Source organism: Emys orbicularis, chromosome 1, assembly GCF_028017835.1.
Source record: "Emys orbicularis isolate rEmyOrb1 chromosome 1, rEmyOrb1.hap1, whole genome shotgun sequence".
Taxonomy (NCBI): Eukaryota; Metazoa; Chordata; order Testudines; family Emydidae; genus Emys; species Emys orbicularis.
In genome coordinates, this window is record NC_088683.1 from 204,798,655 (window position 1) to 204,816,495 (window position 17,841).

Sequence of the window (17,841 nt, forward strand, 5' to 3'; positions counted from 1 at the left end):
TCTTTTTAATTTGCATTTGGCTTCTTTTCCTTTCAGTGTTGTTTACATGTATTTTTTTGAGTGTGTTTGTCTTTCTGTAGTATATTTTTGTTCATTCCTAATGGCATTCCCTGTCAGAGTTAGTGTTACTTCTGGTAAAGCTTTAAAGTGTTTCAGGGGTAAGTGCTTTTCATTTACATTTGAATATGTTCTCCTATGGGTATGTTAAATAAACTTCAGCAGAGTTTTTTTTGTAGTTTTGTATTTTAAGAGCAAATTGAGATTATAAGTAAGTATTAATGCTCTCAGATAAGCAGTGCTTGATCTGGATGATCAGTGGAAGAGGAGGCTTATATTACACAATGGAGCAAGTCGTTTTCCTTTTAATTGTTGTCTTTTATATTTTAAATATGAAATGCATTGAAGATAAAATAGAATCATATCAATTGGAATGTTTTTTTCCTTTTTTGGACTTAAGTTTGTGTTGCACTTAATATTGTGGTGTTCTTTTCTATGTATGCTCTTTAAACATTAGAAGAAGGTGGGTCATAACAAACTAATTAGGCAATTAGCAGGACACAGGTACAAAAACTGTTTTAATGGGGTTTTGGTTATGTTTTTTTAATGTTTGTTTGCATGCAATATCAGTTCCTTAAAAGAACACTTCAGTGTAATAATGAGAAAAGAATTTAATCTGTACATTTAAATGCTAAAATGAGGATATACATAAAACACTAACACGGCTGCTACTCTGAAATAAAACTTTGTTTCAGACAGGCTCTCACTTGCTAGTTTCCCACAGGCTACAAGTATGAGGAAACTATTGTGCATTATTATTTGTAAGTGTCACCTTCAGTAAATATTTGAACCTGCACAGTGCAGAGCTCCCACAGACATCTTAACTTTAGGCTCCTATTTTTTAAAAGGTTTTGGTTTGTTTATTCTAAAGTTCATAATTATTTTATTAATATATTGAAAGTCTAAGTAACTTTTCATTGTTAACACTGAGGTAATTTTTGTTTTGAAGTGACAAAGATTTTATACCACAAAGAAGTTGATAATAAAAATATTAGTCCCTGATGCTACACACACTTATGCATATGTTTAACTTTTAAGTACATAAATAGTCCCATGGGACTATTCATGTAAATACAGTGGTGTACCTATTTAAGTATTTGCAGAATCACAGTCTTAATTTTCATATGTTGTTTTTTTTACCTATAGCACTTTTAGTAAATTCATATAAAAGATGCCACTAATGTATAATATATTCATTATACATTTTCATCTAAAGTTGCAGTAGCACATATTTTCAAATTAGTTTTACAGCGCCTCAGCCTAATTTAAATCGGTGATTTAAAAAAATCCTCCTGGAGTACTTCAGTGAGTCAGAATAAAGTATATCCTCGCATTTGCTAAGCCTTTTATCCAGTTGTGATCGATTTAGCATATTTTTTTGGGGGGGAGAAAACCCTGATTTTCATAACTTAGCATGTCATGAAGAACCCTGGCAAAATCCAGCACTCACCAGATCTATAACTGAACATTGTCAACTATTAATTGTTTGGAGTCCCAAAACATCATTTTGCTTACCCAGATAATCAGAACTTCTGATCATGGACTGGTGAAAGGTTGAGCAGCAAAATAATTGACTGTCTCATAAAGCTTTCATTTAAAACCTACTAAATATTCAAAACAAAAATAAAAATATGATAAACATTGAATTTTGACTTAATTATAAACACACATTCAAACATCCAATCTTACATTTCATTTCCTTCATCTCCAGGCAAGAAAGTGAGCAAAAATCCTTTTCGAGTCAGTGATTTCACTTCTTATTTTCAGCAGACCAGAATAGAAATCAAAATACTTCTAAAAGTTTTTCTTCATTTTGTTGCATTTTCATTATGTTGTGCTTTTACCTATAGCATTTGTACTAAATTAATATAAAAATGCCACTAATATATAATATATTCATTGTCCATTTTACAATTATTTTAAAGTTATAGCTTTAAATTATCACAGGAACCAACCCATTGAGTAATCATCACAATATTAAGATATGTGAAGTACTAGAATTAATTACTGGAGTTTACTTCAATCACTTACCTGCACTGGAGACAATGGTATCACCTCACAGATTACTGGGTTTCTAAGACACGGGCTCAACGATCATGTGTTCAACAATAAATTTTCTGTGGCTATTGAGCCTCTGAATCTTTCAAGCATTTGCACATTTTACAGCCCCAGAGCTTAATATTGGTCTGAGTCAAAGATCTGCAGTCCTAAAGCCAAAAAAAATAGATCTCTTTTACAGTTGCCTGATATGATGTAATAGAGAGGGAGAAACTTTGTCATGAATTCTCCTCACCCGTAGAACATTACAGCATGGACTGGCATAGGTAGAGAAAATGATTTATTTAGATTGGGTATACTCGAGTGTTTATTCTCTCAATTTCTTTTCCCTCTCAATGTAAAGCCAAAAAGAACTGTATGAGTCTGTTCAGCAAGGTATTCTTTAAGTATTGTGGCTAAATACAGCAAATTGAAATTATAATATGTTACAATAAGGCTCATATTGATATTTTAATCCTTCAAAAATTAGACAGTCAACTGGAATTTTTCAAAATGAAATAATTTTTAGCTTGTTGCTGATATAACCTCTTTATAATATGTGATTGTTTAAAAAAAAGTTTCTTTAAACAATTTTAAGGGGTTTTCTTCTTAATTATAAGGGACTTCTAGCAAGGGAGAAATTGTACACAAAGTGGTGTTAAATTTCCAAAGTAAACAAATTGGATAAAGAAAGAAGTGATATTTTTATTAACTTCTTTCAGTTACATTAATCTGAGATATTTGTAACTGTTGGAGGTAAAAAAATTTCAGACAAAATGTGATTTTCGAGTTGGTGTCCTTTTAAGTGAATGTTTTATTCAGTTGGTTCAAAATGATATTTTTATGTAACAGGAGAGAATCACCAAAATAAAGGAAAACTAAAGAACAAAACCAGTGATTCTGAAAAGACGAGGTAAGAAGTAGATATTTTATCATTTTAATAACTTTACATGGTGAAAATCTTTGGAAGAACATTAATGAAACTTTCACTGTTCCTATTTTTATATATTCTTGAAAGGACAAATTTTTACATGAGGGTAGGCATTCAGATATATTGGATAAAAAACTCTCATTGACATGTTGGAGACTTCAACATTGTGTGCACTCCTTGCTAATAAATAAGCTGTTCATATTTTTTTTTTAAAGTGGTTGACCAGCAATGGTGGTTCTCACCTTGTTTTGATTCTGTGTAGAAGTCTGTAAATAGTGAATTTGACATCACAGTTGTTTCAGTAGCAGTAGATGGTTGTCATAAGCACAAGTTTATGATTTCCTTGAAGCTCCAAGAAGAAGAAACTAAGCTGTAGAAAGAAGAGCCATGATTAAAAATTAGATCTTCAATGACAAAAGGAACCCAGAAAAACAGGACCATATAAATATTATGTAAATGTTCTCACTGCTAAATTTGCTCAACTTTTCTCCTTCAGTGGTTTTTCTGTAGTAGTCTTATAATAAGTATCTAAAATCATGTTCCAACAATTATTCATTAACATTTGTAAGTAAGTGAATGCTCTAAATGAGTTTGCAACCTCACAAATAGGGTTGCCAACTTTCTAATTGCACAAAATTAAACACCCTTGCCCCGCCCCCTTCCCTGAGGCTCTGCCATGAGGCCCTGCCCCCCACTCACTCCATCCTTCCTCCCTCTGTTGCTCACTCTCACCCACCCTCACTCATTTTCACTGGGTTAGAGCAGGGGGTTGGGGTTGGGGTGAGGGCTCCGGCTGGGGGTGTGGGCTCCAGGCTGGGGCCAGAAATGAGGGGTTCAGGATGTGGGAGGAGGCTCTAGGCTGGGGCAGGGGATTGGGGTGCAGGGGGGTGAGGGCTCTGGGCTGGGGGTGGGCTCCAGGGTGGGAGGGGGCTCTGAGTTGGAACAGGAAGTTGGGATATGGGCTCCGGGAGGGAGTTTGGGTGCGGGAGGGAGCTCAGGGCTGGAACAGGGGGTTGGAGGGTAGGAGGGGATGCAGGGTGCAGGCTCCAAGAAGGGGCTCAGAGCTGGGGTAGGGGGTTGGGGCGCAGGAGGGAGTGAGGGGTGCAGGTTCTGGGTGGCGCTTGCTTTGGGCAGCTCCCCGGAAGCGGCGACGTGTCTCTCAGCTCCGAGGCGTAGCCAGGCGGCTCTGCGCAGTGCGCACTCCCTTTACCCTCAGGCACCACCCCCGCAGCTCCCATTGGCCAGCAGCCACGCAGAGCCAGGTAGGGATCCTGCCTTAGCCCTGCTGTGCTGCCGACCGGACTTTTAACAGCAGCCAGGGTCCCTTTTCGAGTGGGTGTTCCGGTCGAAAACTGGACACCTGACAACCCTATTCACAAGGCATAGAAGTTACTGTAAAAAACAGATTGGCAAAAAAGAAAAGTAATAGCAGAATTGCTAATTTTAACACATTTGTATAGGTTCAAAGGTATTGAGATGCTAGTGTTACAATCACCAGGGAAATGTCTATAAACAAATGTCAAAAAATAGTGTGCATGTGGGAGAGGGGGAATACAAACAAATCCAAATCACTGCTTGTATAACCATCTTGTACCGCATAGCTGTTTACTTCTGCTGAAGGGTTTCTTGATTATAGTAAATGCATTACTGAAATTAAGATGAACCTGTAGTTATTACAGTAGATCTTACCTTGAAAAATAATTATCATAAAAGTCATAAAATAATTATTAAAACTTCTAAGAATGGTACATGGGCCATAACATTTTGTTAAGTTTGTATTAAGGCTGTCAGTTTGCTGTTTTTACCTCTCAGATAATTAGACTTGTGATCAAAGATAGGTATTCAAAGATTCTTTGATAGAGAACTGTGTCTAGGCACAGCAGAATTTTTTTGGTTTGCTTTTCAGCTGTAACATTCTTTATCACAGTAGTTATAATTTATCAGTTTTTTAGATGGTAAAATGATTGGCAAGCTACTGGTGGCTGAATACATAATCTGTCATTCTCACAGCCAGAAACAAATTTGATATGGAGTTAGTGAGACACCAAAGTGTGAAACCCTACCAGGGCATTTTGAAGTCACTTTTCAGAGCTGAACTACACTTGGATTAAGTTTACAGGTCCAGTCAGTTGACTAAATTTCTTTAATTACTACATCTGTCATGGAGAGGCTGCACTGCTTGAAGTTTTTGTATTGTTCAGAGGCCGTTTGCAATTTTATAAATAAATGCAAAATTAGAAAATTCTTGTTAATAAAATGTGTTGATGCTATTACTTAATCACAGTCTACTTTTATATCTTTGTGGCTGTTGCTGTGAAAAGTTTATAGAGCCTAGCCATAACAATGAACGTGTTTATTGTGCAGTCTAGGATGCCATGGATCTCATACTAATTAGTGAATTAAAATTTAGCCACACCAGCAGAGTGGCTAAATGGTGTGGCTAAATGATCATATCATTTTCAAGGTCCCCTCACACTTGCTCTACTGTATACAACAGACAGATTCCTTCCTAGAAATCTCCAGTTTCTTAGCACACAATCTTTAGGACACTTCTCATGTGCTGGGTGCTTGCTGCCCTTGAACATGGGGCAGAGATGAATGTATAATCAAATGTCTTTAGAAGCTGTGAGTATGCTTCTCAGCACTGGTAGAGAGACCCATGTTAGCTAAGCTGGAGCTAGTGCACTAAAAATAGCAGAGTGGCTCAGGTGGCTAGCCTGATGCCCCGTCCTTGATGGTGCAGTCACACTGTTATTTTTTTGTGTTAGCTTGAACAGAGCTTGTGCATATCTGCCTACTTGCTCTGGGAAGCACCCTCCCAGTTGCTGTGCAGGGGTACCCCATATGGCTACATAAGCAAAGGAATTTCTTCAGCCTCTGAAGAATGGAGTATATAAAATGTATATGTACAAATTTCAATTTAAAAATTGCAGTGATGCTAATACTGTCTTTAATTGTAGAGATCATCTGAGTTTGAAGATCGATTCTAAAAACATCCAGGATAAACTCTGTAGTGCTATCCGAAAGGTAAATGAAGGAAACAACTGAAAACATTAGGATCTTAGTTGAAAAAAACTTTTCATGTCTCTGTCTGAATAAATCATGTTATCTTGGCAATGACATTACTTAAGTATTAAAAAATAAAATAATGGCATTTAATTAACATGTTGAGGCAGCCTAGGGGTTAAGTACACATCTATCAGACAAGCATAAACTTCTGAACAGGGCTATGTCTACTCTGTGGTACAATAGGTCCAAATAAAACCCCATCAGCCCCTACATTCTGCTGCAGTGTTAATTTATTGTGTTGCTAATCAAGTGCAGATTAGGACATTTTAATGAAAGTTTACAATTAAGTAGGCATCAGCTTTGGAAAAGTACCTCTTAGGTGAACATCTTTAAAAATATTACATATTTTATTCATCATAGAGGCTGTCCAATGATCCTCCAAAAATATCAAAACTCAAGAGACACAAAACTACTTTTAAGGAAGTTGGTGGCATGCTTGTCTTTGGGCCATGAGTCCTAAGAAAGACATTTATGTCACCAATTTACAGAAAATTCAATACAAGAATCATAATAATAATAATAAAAATAACATAAATTGACAACCAGTCACTCAAAGATCAGGAAAATAAATACAATTTCAGACTTATGACAAATTTCACCATCAGCATTCTCTCCATTCTGCCCGAAGAGTAGATGAATGTTCTTATTTTTTTTGCAAATACAGCAATTTTAGTAACCATTTTGTTTTGGAATTCAGCTATGGTTTTTGCAGCTTGACTTCTGAAATCTGAATTTTGATGGATGAAAGTTAATCTAAAATTCATCAAGATAAAACTTTTGAAATTTAAAATGTTCTGTAAGGCCCCAGTGTTTGACACGGGCTAGTCTCAGCACAGAATGAGAAGATGTTAACATGGATTTGACCAGATCATTACTTTGAAATCTCACTTCAGTGGTACCAACAGGACTAGTTAGATTTGGCTTTTGTTTTCACTTCATTAAAATGTTTAATGTTTGGGTGAAACATTAATATTTAGAAAATTACTTCAAACATTACAATCATAACTTTTTAATTTCTACTTTAAAGAATCTGAAAATAAAACAATTTTACATACTGAAAACTGTAATTTTAGGCATGATTTAGGAGATCAATTCAGTATGTGCAATAATGAATTTCTTTAGTATTCAGTTTGTTTTTAATGTATTAATTTGGATTTATGTAAATAGGAAAAAGGGGACCTATTGATACCCTCTAACACCCTTGACAAAGCTTAAAAATACACCAAAATAATACTGAAGTGTAATTAAAATACAGCAGTATAATTCAGTATAACACACTATCAGGAAATTGGGCAGCTTAGGATCTCAAGTCATCCTCCTCCGTCCAATATTTTCCCACTTTTATAATTCCTTTCCAACCCCCAACCCTATCTTCCATTGCCTGGAGAGACAATGATGAGCTTTATTCATAATTTTTTACATTTAAATTATTTCATATCTTAAAAGAAAATGAGGAATGAAAGCTTATAAAACAGGTCTGCCTGACATAGGAACAATGAGGTATTATGGTCTGTGTGCATATACGTACATGTACTCCCTTGTTTGTGCGTTGTAAAAATCCTTATGCAGTCTTCTTTAACAAGTAATTGATACCTATGCATAGTAGCTACTTCATGACAAATTCAGCTTTGTTTTTCCTTAATTACTTGTTCAAAATACTAAGGCCCCAATCCTGCAACTATTTGTGCTTGGAGGACTTCTGCACAGCAGTCCATTGTGGTCCACAGCATAGTATCAGAGCCTAAGATATTAGACCACTTCATGAACTAATGACTTCTGTGTTTATCTCATGTATACAGCAACTGTAGAGGAGTAACGAGCTAATATAATACCCAAGATATTTCAGCATTAAATATAAAAGAAGACCAAAAGTGAAAGTATATAGACCAGGGAGAAAAAAAATGTTTTCAAATTGCTTATTGTTTTAGAGAAATGGGTGGGTGTAAGGTGAAAAAAATATAGGAAGTCTGCTTTTAGATGGTAAAAGTGTTGAGGAGCAGACTCTTGAACCATGGTGATGAAATCATGTAACGGGACCGAGGAGTTGAGATTTAGAGAGACTAAGGTCTTGTCTACACTACAAAGTTTTGTTGGTAAAAGCTGCCTTTTGCCGACAAAACACGGGAGCTGTCCACATTACAAAGCTACTTTTGGTGGCGAATCCCTGCTGTTTTGCAGACAAAATAAAACCACCTCAATGAGAGGCATAAAGCTTTTTGTGGCAAAGTTAAAGCGACAAAGGGTCAGTGTAGACACTGCTGTTTGTTTTGTCAACATAACTGACTTCCACCAGTATCCCACAATGCCTGCATGACCGCTCTGCTCACTGTTTTGATCTCTGCTGCCCTGCAGGTATGCGCCTCTTCCCTTTCAAAGCTCTGGGAAGTATCTGACAGCTCAGCCTGCTGCTCAGTTTGGGGAACAAAGAGCAAATCATTAGCGTGGAATGCTCCTGTTCTGCCCTGCACTGGGAGCACAGCGGCAGGCAGACTGCTGCTGCTGCGGGGAGCAGGGGGGACAATGGATGACTGCTGAGCTGCTTTGACATTCTTCAGCATGGAGAGCTCACAGAGCTGCTCAGGATGCTGCTTCCGGCAGCTGAGGAAGCTGTGGGAGAACTTGGAGAGAATCATAGAACCATAGGCAGGCAGGCAGAGCGGTCTGCATTAGGGGAGACTGCTGTGCCGACTGCCAAGCAGAGACGGGGGCTGACCTGGGGTGTGTCCCGCTCCCCCGCCTCAGGATAGGTGGTCAGCCTGCTGTCTCACCTACCCCAGCCACACCACTCTCCTTTCCCTCCCCGCACACACTTCAACTGACAATCTATTAGGATGCCCCTGGAATGATGGGACTGAGAAACCTGCCTCATGTGATGCTGTACCTGACCCATGAGGTATTGCAACACCCTTCCCAAAGCACCCTGCGGCCAGTTGCACAGTGGGATAGCTACCACAGTGCACTGCTCTGTGTTGATGCAAAAGCTGCTAGTGTGGATGCACTCTGCCGACACAAGGAGCTAGTGTGGACATGCAACAGCGGTTTTAATTAAAGCGGCATAACTTTTGCCAACAAAACTTTGTAGTGTAGACAAGGCCTAGGTCTGTGAAGTACGTTGGAACAATAGACCATTGACATACATGGATGACAATTTTTAAATGAATGGGAAGCCAGTGAAGTTGTTGGGGGGGATGGGTCTGAAACAATATTTTTAAAGTTTACCAAAGTTGCTTCTGTGCAAACTTTGAATACCCACAAGTCAGGTCACAATGAATGTTGCCCCTGAACTAAATTCAGAAAGGTGGAACTCTTGTAACCAAAATGCAGAAAAGATTGAACTCTGATATTATTTAATCATGACTTGGATAGCGTTTTTAATAATTAGTAGCTTGTTTCATAACATAGTCAACAAAATTTGATTTAGTTAAGATTGAATTTTGTAGGTGGATTTAACTGTGTTGCCAGAAATGTTGAAGTCGCTTGTTCATGATGGCTATACAGCCTTGACGGACCAACGTTATCGCAGTGCTGAACAATTCTTTTCACACTTATTGAATATTTTGGATCCTTCAGAGTTAAAGGTAAGGAGGCGGGTGCCCTGGCCTACTTACTAGGGGTGATTGAGCCTTGACCTGTAAGTTTTATATTTCACTGCTTTTCCTCCCCCAAAGCAATCATTTTATTTTATTTTATTTTATTGTTTCCAGTCACATTCCACTATGTGCTAGGCATTGTACAAATGTAAAAAAAAAAAAGCACAATCCGTCTCAAATAGCTTATAATTTTAAAAGACAGAGAATAGGGGAAAAGATACAACATATAAAGTAGTTATGGTGATCATGGACAACATCTTGACATTAAAATGTTTTGGGAATACAGATTTTTATCTGTGTGCATATACACAAAATTGCATATCCTAAACATTTTAAGATGTGATCCATAACCATATTAGCCACTTCACTTGTATCTATTTTTCTTACACTTTATTCTCTCTTTAGATTGTAAACTCTTTGTGGCAAATACCGTGATTTTTTTTTTTTTTTTTAATATCTAATCCATCCCCAATAACCTTCTTACATATTTTCATTGTCATACATTCATACAATTTTTAATGTAGTTTTCAGTATCTGCTCCTGGGAGAATTATGCGCCACTGTGCAATGCAGAATTTGCTCAGAATTCATGTTCTGCGCAGAATTTCCCTTTTTCCCCTGCAGAATTGCTGCTGCAGAGCTGCTGGCTGCCACTAGGGGCCACTGGATCCAGGAGAGCCCAACTTGCAAATAGAAGTCACTGCTTGAGTAGGAAAGGGCAAGCTGGATGGCTTGTGGTAGCTGCAGTTCATGGCACGCCATGAAGGAAGGAGGTGGCATGCAGGCAATTCAATACAAATCCTGGCTCCAGCATCAGGCTCTTTCTCCCTCTGGATCCCTGGGCTTTGAGTAGGAAGGAGTACGAGTGTCTGGGCTTGGGGTCACCCTGCAGCTCGGTCCTGGGGAGGAGTGGGTGCGGCTCTCTGGGGAAGGGATGTGGGTCATCGGGGGGGGGGAAGGGGACACCCCGCAGCTGGGCTGTTGGGGGTGAGGGGTGCGGGTGTCAGGGCTGAGTGGCACCCCGCAGCTGGGTGGGAGGGGGTGCGGATGTCTGGGCTTGGGGGTGTGGGGGTGGAGGCGTGTGGCTGGGCTCTGGGAGGAAGGGGTGCGGGTGTCTGGCCCCACGGCTGTGCTCTGGGCAGGAGGGTGCAGAGAAACAGGAACTGGGTTGTTGTAGGGGTTTCTTTAACTCTCTACTTCTGGGGGAATCTTTTTTTGTTGTTGTTGTTGTCTGTATTGTTGCTGACAGGTATTTTGAAATATATTACCAAAATAATTGAAACTGGCATGATTATGTAGTGTTATTCTTCGAGTGCTTGCTCATATCGATTCCAATTAGGTGTGCACGCGCCGAGTGTACAGTCATCGGAAAGTTTTTCCCCTAGCAGCACCTGTCGGGTCGGCTGTGGAGCCTCCTGGAGTGGCGCCCTCATGGTGCTCAATATATGACCCTGCCAACCCGGCACCGCCTCAGTTCCTTCTCACCTCCAGTGACGGTCGTTGGAACTGTGGCGTCTTGCTCAGCAAGTTCTACCACGTTTCCCTAGCTTTGTGTTCTCTGTACTTTTTAGTTAGTTTTAGTTGTTTGTAGCTAGCAATTGGGCTGGGGGAGTTTACCCTCTATCCCGACCGCTTTTCCTTGGGAGGGCTTACATGCCCAAGTCTGAGGGGGTCAAGCCCTGCAAGTCCTGCAGCAAACCCATACCAACGGGCGACCCCACAACGCTTGTCTAAAGCGTCTGGGGAGACTCAGCAAGCCGATTGGTGTAGGACTTGTAAGGGGTTTCAACCCAGAACCAAAAAGGAGCGAGACTTTCGCCTCAAGCAGCTCCTTATGGAGGCGCCACTTAGACCACAACTTCCACCGGCATGGCAAGACCCGGCGCCGAGGGGGAAGGATAGCTCAGTGGTTTGAGCATTGGCCTGCTAAACTCAGGGTTGTGAGTTCAATCCTTGAGGGGGCCACTTAGGGATCTGGGGCAAAATCAGTACTTGGTCCTGGACTCGATTACCTTTTAGGGTCCCTTCCAGCTCTATGAGAGAGATAGGTATATGTCTCACCATTTAAAAAAAAAAAAAATTTAAAAAAAATTCATTGGTGTGTAGTGCCCTGGCGACACTGGTGGAAGCGGCACCGCGGAAGGACTCTTGCAGAGACCCGTGGCACCGATGCTCCCCGGTGCTGAAAATGGCGGGATTGACCCAGCACTGCTCCAACTCCCTGGTGCAGAAGTGGCACCGGAAGCAAGAAAGGAGCATTTCTCCATCTCAGAGGTCTACCCGTCTGGAGCAGGCCAATGGGGTGTGTCCTCAAGAGGAGCACCCAGCACCGAAGCCTGCAAAGATGGCACCATCGACTTCGGCCCTGCAAGGAGGACCGTTGAGTCTGGTGCTGTTGGACTCCCCAGCCCAGGTCATCAAGGAGGTGGAACTGCCATCCATCTTGGACACCTTTGAGGCTGCGAGGGACCTCATTGCCATGACAGCACCAAGGTCACCCACCCTTCGCGCCAAGCCTCCGGTACCGCATTGCATGGCACCGTGTCGAGGCAAACCAGCGATGCGCCGTCCCTCGGTGCCGCTGATAGTCCCGGTGTCACTTGCAATTGTGGCACCGGTCATACTTGCAGCACCACTCCAGGTTACGCCAGTGCTCCCACTCGCAATGCCGATCCACGCATCGATCCCCGTTGCATGGCAGGTCCCGGTACCGCTCAGCGACCCTGTGCAGCTCCAGGTGGCGGGACCGCTCTCCGGTGTAGCAGCACTGCTCTCCGGCGTAGCGACATTGCTCTCCGGCGTGGCAGTGCTCGCAGGATCAGCTCCGCTTGGCACCGCCCTGGCCATTGCCGTCCTGGTCTTCGGACTCAGAGGCGGGATCTAGATACTGAGAGCGGGGTTGGCACTGGTCGGGTCATGGATGCTCTGAGATGGGGGCAGGTCTGCGCAGTGGCAGGAACCAATGCAGTGGCCATTTTGGACCCTGTGGGCATACCACCAAGCGCAAGGCATCCAGTCTAAAGGCTCCTGAGCGTCTGTCTCTGGACCGCCTCCCATAGACACCCGCGCCCACCAGGACCTCCTTCACAGGGTGGCGCGCAACATGGGTCTGCAGGCCAAGGAGGTGGTGGAGTCTGAGGACCCGGTGGTTGACGTCTTGGCCCCGAAAGGTCCTTCGAGGGTGTGTCTGCCCCTCATTAAGACCATACAGGCCAATGCCAAGACCATCTGGCAGACCCCGGCCTCCATCCCTCCCACCGCCAAGGGCATTGAGAGGAAATACTTCATCCCGTCGAAGGGGTACGAATACCTCTTCACACACCTGCAGCCTTGTTTATTGGTGGTTGCAGCATTGAACGAGAAGGAGAGGCAGGGGCAGCAAGCCTCAGCACCTAAGTCCAAGGATGCTAAGCGCCTGGACTTGTTTGGGCATAAAGTGTACTCAACGGGGGGGACTGCAACTCAGGATTGCCAATCAGCAGGCAATTCTGAGCCGGTATAGCTTCAACTCCTGGAACTCGATTCTCAAATTCAAGGAACTGGTTCTGTCAGAGTCCAGGGAGGAGTTTGGAGCCATAGTGGAGTAGGGCAAGGCGGTGGCATGGACCTCTTTACAGGCCTCACTGGACGCTGCGGACTCGGCGGCATGCACCTTGTCCTCCGGTATTGCCATGAGGCGTAGCTCATGGTTGCAGGCCTCGGGCCTTCCGCCCGAGGTTCAACAGATGATGCAGGACCTGCCTTTTGATGGGGTGGGCCTGTTCGCGGAGCAGACTGACTCTCAGCTACATAGCCTAAAAGACTCAAGGGCTACTATGAAATCCTTGGGTATGCACACCCTGGCAACCCAACACAAACATTTCAAGCCCCAACAACAGTAGCAGCACTCCTACCCTCCTTGGCCAAGGCAGGACTTCTACAGGAGAAGGGGCAGGAACGGCAGAAGGATGCCTTCCAACCCCCCTTCTGGGCTGGGACAGGGCCCAACTAATCCATCGTCGAGTTCCAAGCAGGCCTTTTGAAGGGGCGCCCACGGACGGTGCACTAGCCTTGATTACGGATCCATCCCATCTTTTTTGAATCGTCTGTCCCACTTCTGCCGTGCTTGGTCCCAAATAACTTCGGACCACTGGGTCCTCCATACGGTGGAAGTGGGATATTCTCCAGTTCTGCTCCTACCCTCCCTCCCACCCCCCTTCCCCGTCCCTCTTTAGGGACCCTTTTCACGAGCAACTCCTTATCCAGGAGGTGCAGGCGCGTCTCACCATGGGAGCGGTGGAGGAGATTCCTCAGGAGCTAAGGAGCAAGAGATTCTATTCCTAATACTTCCTAATCCCCAAGGCCCGGGGGGTCTCAGACCCATTCTAGATCTGCTCGGACACAACAAATTCATGGCAAAGTTGAAGTTCCACATGGTCTCCCTGGGCACCATTATCCCCTCTTTGGATCTGAGAGACTGGTACGCCGCCCTCGACATGAAGGATGCATACTTCCATATAGCAATTCGTCTTGCAGACTGGTGCTTCCTACGCTTCATGGTCAACCACAAGCATTACCAATTCACTGTCCTACCATTCGGCCTCTCAGCAGCCCCCTGAGTGTTCACCAAGTGCATGTCGGTGGTGACTGCTTTCCTCCGTCAACAGCAGGTGCAAGTATACCTCTACTTCGACTGGTTGCTCAGGGGCCGCACCGGGGGCAGGTGCAGTCCCAAATCTGTTTGAGCTACTGGGTCTCTTCCTCATCTTGGGGAAGTAGACCTTGTAACCGACTCAAAGAATAGAATTCATTGGGGAAGTGTTAGACTCGATGCAGGTGCAAGCTCTTCTGCCAGAGACCTGATTCTGAGCCATCACGGACATAATTCAAAGCCTCCAGCAATTCCCAACCACAACAGCAAGGGAGTGCCTGAGTCTCCTCGGCCACATGGCTGCTTTCACTTGTGACCTCGCACGCCAGGCTGCAGCTCAGACCTTTGCAGGCATGGCTTGCCTTGGCCTACCCCCCAGGGCGCAACAGCTTGAATTCAGTGGTCACGGTGCCAGGACAGGTCCTCATGTCCCTCCACTGGTGGCTCAACCCTCGAGCAGTGTGCAAAGGAGTCCCCTTCCACAACCCTCAACCTTCCTTGTCCCTGGTCATAGATGCGTTGGATCTGGGATGAGGGTGCATGTGGGAGACCTCCGACACAGGGCCTGTGGTCGCAGGATGAGCTCTCCCTACATATCAATATCAAAGACCTAAGGGCAGTGCGCCTAGACTGCCAGGCCTTTCAGGCCCAACTACAAGGCCAGTGCGTAGCAGTTCTAACCGACAACACCACCGCCATGTTTTACATCAACAAGCAGGGTGGAGTCCGTTCCCCTCCCCTATGCCAGGAGGCCCTCCGGCTATGGGAGTTCTGCATAGCCCACTCCATTCACTGGAAGCATCCTTTATACCTGGAGTTCAGAACATGCTGGCGGACCGCCTCTGCATGTCCTTCCGCACGCATGAGTGATCCATCCAGCCGGATGTCATACACCTCATTTTTCAAAGGTGGGGGTTTCCCGAGGTCGACCTGTTTGCCAACCGACGCAACAGGAAGTGTCCAATGTTCTGCTCTTTCCAAGGTCACAGCCAAGGCTCACTCACGGATGCGTTCCTGCTACTCTGGAGAGATCGCCGGCGCCATGCCTTTCCCCCATTCCCTCTCATGCTCAACGTCCGCAGGGAGGGAGCAAAGGTAATTCTGATAGTTTCAGCGTGGCCTCGACAGCGCTGGTACAACACGCTACTGGAGCTGTCAGTGGACGCACCGGTCACGTTACCTCGCCTCCCCAACTTACTCAGGACTACGGTTGCCTCCATCACCCCGACCTGCAGTCCCTCCACCTCACGGCTTGGAAGCTTCATGGCTGAAATCCATGGAACTTCTGTGCTCAGAACAAGTAAGGGAGGTCGTCCTCAGCAGCAGGGAACCCTCCACTAGAGCCACGTATCTGGCAAAGTGAAAGAGATTCTCATGCTGGTGTGACCAGCATCAAACACCCCTCCTCCAGATGCCTGTACCCCTCATCTTGGAGTACCTCCTACACCTGCAACAGCAAGGCCTGGTGGCGTCCTCCATAAGGGTACACTTCGCTACTATCTCGGCCTTCCACCCAGGAGCATCTGGTCGATCCCTATAGTTGGTTGCTTCCTCAAAGGTCTGGACCGCCTACATCCCCAGATCAGGCATCCTGTCCCTGCATGGGACCTTAACCTGGTCCTCTCCAGGCTCATGGGGCCCCCATTTGAACCACTGGCAACTTGCTCCCTACTGTATCTGTCGTGGAAAGTGGCTTTCCTGGTCACCATTACTTCTGCTAGGAGGGTGTCTGGGCTAAAGGCCCTCACCTCTGACCCACCGTACTCGGTTTTCCACAAGGATAAGGTGCAACTCGGGCCGCACCCAGCCTTTCTCCCCAAGGTGGTGTTGCACTTCCATGCCAGTCAGGACATTTTCCTGCCTGTTTTTTACCCTAAGCCGCATGCCAGTAACCGAGAGCAGAGGCTGCACTCCCTCGATGTTCAGCGAGCACTAGCTTTCTACATTGAGCGCACTAAGCCGTTCAGAAAATCGAACCAATTGTTCATAGCGGTGGCAGACCGGATGAAAGGGCTCCTGGTCTCATCTCAAAGAATATCCTCCTGGATCACGTCATGCATCCTCACATGCTATGAGTTGGCCAAAGTACTGGCCCCGGCTCTTACAGTGCACTCCACGAGGGCCCAGGCCTCGTCAGTAGCGTTCTTGGCCCAGGTCCTGATCCAAGAAACCTGCAGGGCAGCAACTTGGTCCTCGGTGCATACCTTCACCTCGCACTACGCCATCGTCCGGCGCGCCAGAGATGACGCGGTTTTCGGCAGAGCAGTGCTACAATCAGCGTTTCCTTAACTCTGACCCCACCGCCTAGGTAAGGCTGTGGGGAGTCACCTAATTGGAATTGATATGAGTAAGCACTCGAAGAAAAAACGGTTACTCACCTCTCGTAACTGTTGTTCTTCGAGATGTGTTGCTCCTATCCATTCCAAACCCACCCGCCTTCCCCTGTCAGAGTAATCATCAAGAAGGAACAGAGGAGGCGCCGGGTCAACAGGGTCATATATTGAGCGCCATGAGGGCGCCACTCCAGGAGGCTCCACAGCTGACCCGACGGGTGCTGCTAGGGGAAAAACTTTCCGATGACTGTGCACGCGGCACGCACACACCTAATTGGAATGGATATAAGCAACACATCTCGAAGAACAACAGTTACGAGAGGTGAGTAACCTTTTTTTGACAAATAAAATTTTCAGAATTTTACAATACTCTGTGCAGAATCTTTAATTTTTTGGCGCAGAATTCCCCTATGAGTAAGTATTATATAGTGTGTATGTATATATGTATGCAGACACCTCCCAAACATGAAATATCCCAGATCCTATTGTATAGGCAGAGGCTTTCTTCTGCAACAAGAGAAACACTAGCCTAACTGTCCAGGCACATAGCATGGCTATCGACCTGAAATCATGTCTCGCCTTATTAATAAGGGAAAAACTGTGGAACTTCTAGTAACATCCATTCACTTAGGAAAACTTTAAGAAATGTAGTATAGCCATCTAGCTAAAATAGTAAATATATTAACTTGTTCTCCCTGTGTTGAGTATTTTCTCTGTGAACATAGTATAGTAAGGTATAATTTTACCAAAAGAAGCAGTTCCAGAACACATCACCATGCTATGTTTGAGGATGGTAAGAGAACAGGAGGACCCTTTTAAGCCATCACAAAAGGTCAAATGAGGATCCTGTCATTGTAACACTGATCTGTTATTGCCTGAAGATTGTGATTGTGTGAATTGTGGTTTTTCCCTGTGCCTACTGTGGAGAACATTGTCTACTTCAAGGCAGAGAGTTCTGGTTACTAACTTAATCTTTTCACACATACTGTTAATGTGATTTCTTTGACTATTTGCAGCAGCTGAATCTTGCTGTTATTGACTATGTGGTAGTCATCTATGGACATGCCACTGCTCTCCTTGGAATAGGACAGCCTGAGGTAAGACTTTAAGCTATTACAATTGATTCTTCTGTATCTTAAAATGATAGTTCAGACATTAGGTGATTTACCAGCACCTTTTATGAGCAGACAGAAAT

At 44.3% G+C, this 17,841-nt stretch overlaps 1 protein-coding gene across 1 annotated transcript in view; it reads left to right on the forward strand.

Annotated features, from left to right (window-relative positions):
- TTC3 (tetratricopeptide repeat domain 3) overlaps positions 1-17,841 on the forward strand; it is a 166,588-nt gene that overhangs the window by 79,106 nt on the left and 69,641 nt on the right. The window contains exons 16-19 of the mRNA XM_065414830.1: positions 2,947-3,007; positions 5,986-6,052; positions 9,535-9,672; positions 17,663-17,743. Of these exons, the coding sequence (XP_065270902.1) occupies positions 2,947-3,007; positions 5,986-6,052; positions 9,535-9,672; positions 17,663-17,743 (347 nt within the window). The remainder of the gene's footprint in view (positions 1-2,946; positions 3,008-5,985; positions 6,053-9,534; positions 9,673-17,662; positions 17,744-17,841) is intronic.